The sequence below is a fragment of the Olea europaea genome, chromosome 6 (assembly GCF_002742605.1).
Source record: "Olea europaea var. sylvestris chromosome 6, O_europaea_v1, whole genome shotgun sequence".
Lineage (NCBI taxonomy): Eukaryota > Viridiplantae > Streptophyta > Magnoliopsida > Lamiales > Oleaceae > Olea > Olea europaea.
Window position 1 is genome coordinate 1,418,250 of NC_036242.1, and position 4,457 is coordinate 1,422,706.

General features: G+C 37.3%; 1 protein-coding gene across 1 annotated transcript; it reads right to left on the reverse strand.

The window, feature by feature from the left end:
* Nucleotides 1–2,114: 2,114 nt before the first annotated feature.
* On the reverse strand, nucleotides 2,115–4,195 carry LOC111395438 (probable ribose-5-phosphate isomerase 1). Its single transcript, XM_023021433.1, has 2 exons — nucleotides 3,050–4,195; nucleotides 2,115–2,536 (listed from the first exon to the last, which is right to left on the reverse strand). The coding sequence occupies exons 1-2, from the start codon at nucleotides 3,872–3,874 to the stop codon at nucleotides 2,504–2,506; spliced, it is 858 nt and encodes a 285-aa protein (XP_022877201.1). The 5' UTR covers nucleotides 3,875–4,195; the 3' UTR covers nucleotides 2,115–2,503.
* Nucleotides 4,196–4,457: the final 262 nt, after the last annotated feature.

The window sequence follows — 4,457 nt, forward strand, 5'->3', positions numbered from 1 at the left end:
ATGTAATTTATGACTAGTATGAGACTGCGAACATAAATTGTGTTATTGTGATCGTGACCTATTTAATTAAATTATATGTCACAAAATTTATTAGAGATCAAAATATCTAAACTCCAATCGCTCAAATAGTTAGTGGCCTAATTTTTTGGCCGAAGGAAATTTACGATGCATGTGTAGAAATTGATGAATGCGACATCTTTGTGGGAAATTTATTCGCCATGCAATGAGCTAATATGACAATATATAATGTACTTCTTGAGATTGAGGGGGTGACTTGCTTGTGGGACTATTTTTTCCGAAATCGAAAATTGATGAGGGTGACTTTTCCGTTGGTAAACATGACTTACTCTTACGAGAGTTATGGGAATCACCTCTACCAGGCTTCACCAACCACAAAAATAGAGGAAGACTTTTTCATGAAGACGTACCTGTTCAATTGCCCAAGAAAATGGATAATAGCATGGTCATCCAATCGGAGAAAACACCATCTAAAGAAGAAAAGTATGCGGAGAATGAGGAGCCGATCCTAATGGAGGAGCATTATGCTGGAGTGTCATTAATGAAGTTAGATCTAAAGTTGATTTTATGATTTAAGGCTAATGTAAAAGTTGAAGCATTCACAGTTGAGTTTGAGTCTTGGATGATATGACGAGTCATATTTTTTTTTTGAGGACAAAATTAAACTTTGGAGGTTAAACAAAAAAGGGTGTAAAGTCAACTAGTACAAGCAATGGTTGCAACGCCTCCAAGAAAACATTGTTGCAAAAACTAACGAGCGCTGGATGGGAGGTAACCCATCCCTTATCCCTTTTATTATTTTGTGTATAGAGTAGGTTTCGCATTTGCATCTAATAAATAATTAAAACGAAAAAAATAAAAATAAAAAAAAGATCGGAATTTTTTAGTGTTAGGTCTAGTCTAAGGTGTGTAACTAGATTACAAGTCATCGTCCTAACAAAGCTCCATAAAATCACACATTACACTTCTTTAACTAAATTACACTTCCAATATTGATGATAGCTAATACACACAATGACCATTTAGTTTCTACCTCCGAGTAGAAGATATACTGCCCTTCATTTTCTGACCAAAAAGTAGAAGTGTTTTAAATACGTATTGCTCATTTTTTGCCTCACCATGATTATTGTTGACCTGCAGGATTATGATTGAAGCACAGAGAATTAATCAATTTATTGTTAGATTTTTTTTTTTCCTCAGAATGATTTTTCTATTGGCTATTTTTGATATAGCAGAAGAAAAATAAAAGAAGGGAAGATGAAAAACAAGGAAGTAAAATCTTTGAATGAAAAGAGAGGAAAGAAAATTTGAAGAGCATGGAAACACACTAAGAGAAGATGGCAACCTACCATGCAAAAACAGTGAAGTTGTGATATAGATACACACACGACCAGTCTAATATGTATAGTGATTTGTGATAAAACAGAACAACAACACCAAGAGCTACTGCCAGAGAGAATGACAAGGTAGAGAAAATAAGAAAAATGAGAGAGAGAGAGAGAGAGAGAGAGAGATTAGGAGGAGGAGGACAATGACGAGGAGGAGTAAAATAGAAATGAGCATATCGAAAAGAAAAAAGAGAGAGAGAGAGAGAGAGAGAGAGAGAGAGAGAGAGAGAGATTAGGAGGAGGAGGAGGACAATGACGAGGAGGAGTAAAATAGAAATGAGCATATCGAGTTTTAGATAAAGAGAAAATAAGAAAAATGAGAGAGAGAGAGATTAGGAGGAGGAGGACAATGACGAGGAGGAGTAAAATAGAAATGAGCATATCGAGTTTTAGATAAAGAGAGGTTGAGAGAGTGATTAGAGTGTATAATTTGAAGTATTGATTGGTGGACTAATTCTCCCTCTCTTTGGGATGTAGCCATGTAGGGAATTTTACTGAGCTGCTTTGTGTTTTCTCCCTGCCACTTGCCTTTTTCTTTGGCTACATTTATTTTCAAATTGTAGTGTTCTCCCCAGTTCATCTCTTGGTGCTATTTATTTTTTGGATAATCTACAAGTACCGAATTTTTTTATCGAATCTTTTATCTACTACTCACAATAGAGATGGGTACCACGGGCCGTCATTTTTAAATACACACAGGGCCCGCCATACATTGTGAGAGGGGGGACACCATTCGGTAAACTCCCCTCTGTACATATATATATTTATCCTTGTTTTTTAGATAATATATGATTTTAGTTTTCACATTAAATCAAGTACAATTAGTTCTACATACCAGATCATAAAAAACAATCAAGAACAGAAGTGTGCGCGTTGCAGATTAACTTCGTCGTTTTTTATCATATAACAGAAGATTTTGATGCTGCTTCTGCTTGGTGGGTTCTTGAAATGGCGATGGCTTGTGTATCTTGTCACTCTGCTTGCCATCAACACTATATCAACTTGAGAAGAGTTCAGCAACTGTGGTTACTCCTAGCAATATAAGAAGTGTTTTCAGTCACCACACAAGGTAGCCAATGTCACGATCCTCTGATTTCTCATACTAAGTTCTTGAAATAGCAGTCAAATACCTGCATCCAAGCATATTTGTACAATTAAAAGTTACCAATTATACCTCTTCAATGACCTTTCTATACTCAAGCTCTACAAAGAACTTGGCTTTAGGTGGTTGTTTGTCGTCAATTCAGTAAAACCCTCCTGTGTAATATTTGATATAATTTTCTGCTTATGGTCAGCTGATGGCCTCTTGTTGGCAAATGTAATGAATAAGAAAACAGATAGAAACTAAAGATAATACTGTAAACACCAGATACGAGTTAAAAGAATATGTGAGCTTAAGCAATACAATTAACAAAGGGCGCAAACCAAAACTGAGGAAGCAATACTTCATTAAATTTGGCATTATGCAAGAACAAAATTTGATGATCAATAATGAAGTTTATTAATGGAGGAAAAGGGAGCACTAAAAGGCTTCCCTGTTACATAACTCCCCAGCTTAGTAGCTAAAAATTTCTTAGCCAAAAGATCTAAATAACCTAAGCTAAAAATCCATTCCTCAAATCAGTATAACAAAAAGAATCTACCTTCAACTCATTTCCTATCTTAGTCTTCACGGTGATGCCTTCCACACCAGCAACAATCAAGGAGGTGGCCAGTCCAAGAAACATCCCGTGCTCGACAATTCCAGGAAGCCTCAAAATCAAGTCACTGGCTTTATTCAGATCCCCCATGTCCTTCTCGAAATACAAGTCAATAATATAATTGCCATTATCAGTCACAAACGCCTTCCCAGTCTCCACGCACTTCCTCAGCTCCCCCACACAACCTGCATCAGGGAACAAACTCACAAGCCTCTTCAAAGAATGATTCCAACAAAAGGGAATAATTTCCACAGGCATAGCCAATCCGCTACCCCCAACATAATTCACCAATTTGGATTCGTCAACTATTACGATGAATTTCTTGGTAGCTGATTCCACCATTTTCTCCCTCAATAAAGACCCTCCTCGCCCTTTAACCAAATTCAATCCAGGGTCAACCTCATCCGCGCCATCAATCGCTAAATCCACAACAGGGTGAGAATCAAGATCGGATAAAGGGATGCCCAATGAAACAGCCTGTTCATGAGTCTTTTTCGATGTAGGTATGCCAACAATGTCTTTAAGCTTTCCCTGGCGCATAAGCTCGGCGATGCGGTCCACAGCATGCTTCGCGGTGGAACCGGTCCCGAGCCCAACAACCATGCCAGATTTCACATGCTCCACGGCCTTATAAGCGGCAATTTTTTTCAAATCATCCTGGGTGAGGGTTACAGACGGGCAAGCGGAGGCAGGGGAGACCATTAATGTTGGTTGCTCAACCGTTGCTTGATTTTCGGATACCAAAAAATGTGGGTATGCTACCGCCATAGTCGAGCAACCAAGTCCTAATCCTGGTTAAATATATATCACAAAAAAATGAAGGAAAAAAAAAAGAAGATAAACTTTGAAGGCTATAACATGGTTACAGGCCTGGCCTGGATGTATGAAAGTAACCCGGAAAGAGATTTGATATATAGAGCAAAGTTCTTGATAAAATAAAAAATAAAACCTTGAGAAGAAAAGTTAATATCTGGAAAGAGAAGATTTGAAATGAATAACGACAAAAGGGAAATGGATATAAAAGAAAAATGTAAGGTTGGAATTCCGCTGTGTGAATTTTGTGGGAAGAGAATCGATTTTGTGTTGTTTGGGGACTAGGGTTTACATTGAATTTATAGAATGGCGTGGTGGAGGTGGGCCGTGGGCGTGAAGGAAACGCGGAGGAAAGGGGTGGCGGAATCCTAAAAGCACCAAATGAGTCTTAGTCATGTTTGGCCTCATTTTCAAGAAATGAAAATGAGTAGAATAATATTTTTTTGAAAAATGAATGGTTAAAAAAGAAGGAAAAAATTTCTATAATATTATTTAATAAAAGATTGTATTGTTGAAAATAGAAGAAAGAAAAATAAAA

Coding starts and splice junctions, on each gene's coding strand:
- LOC111395438 (XM_023021433.1), bottom strand. CDS start 3,874: ATGGCGGTAGCATACCCACATTTTTTGGTATCCGAAAATCAAGCAACG. Junction 2,537..3,049: donor AGATAGGAAATGAGTTGAAG/GTAGATTCTTTT, acceptor GCTTGGATGCAG/GTATTTGACTGCTATTTCAA.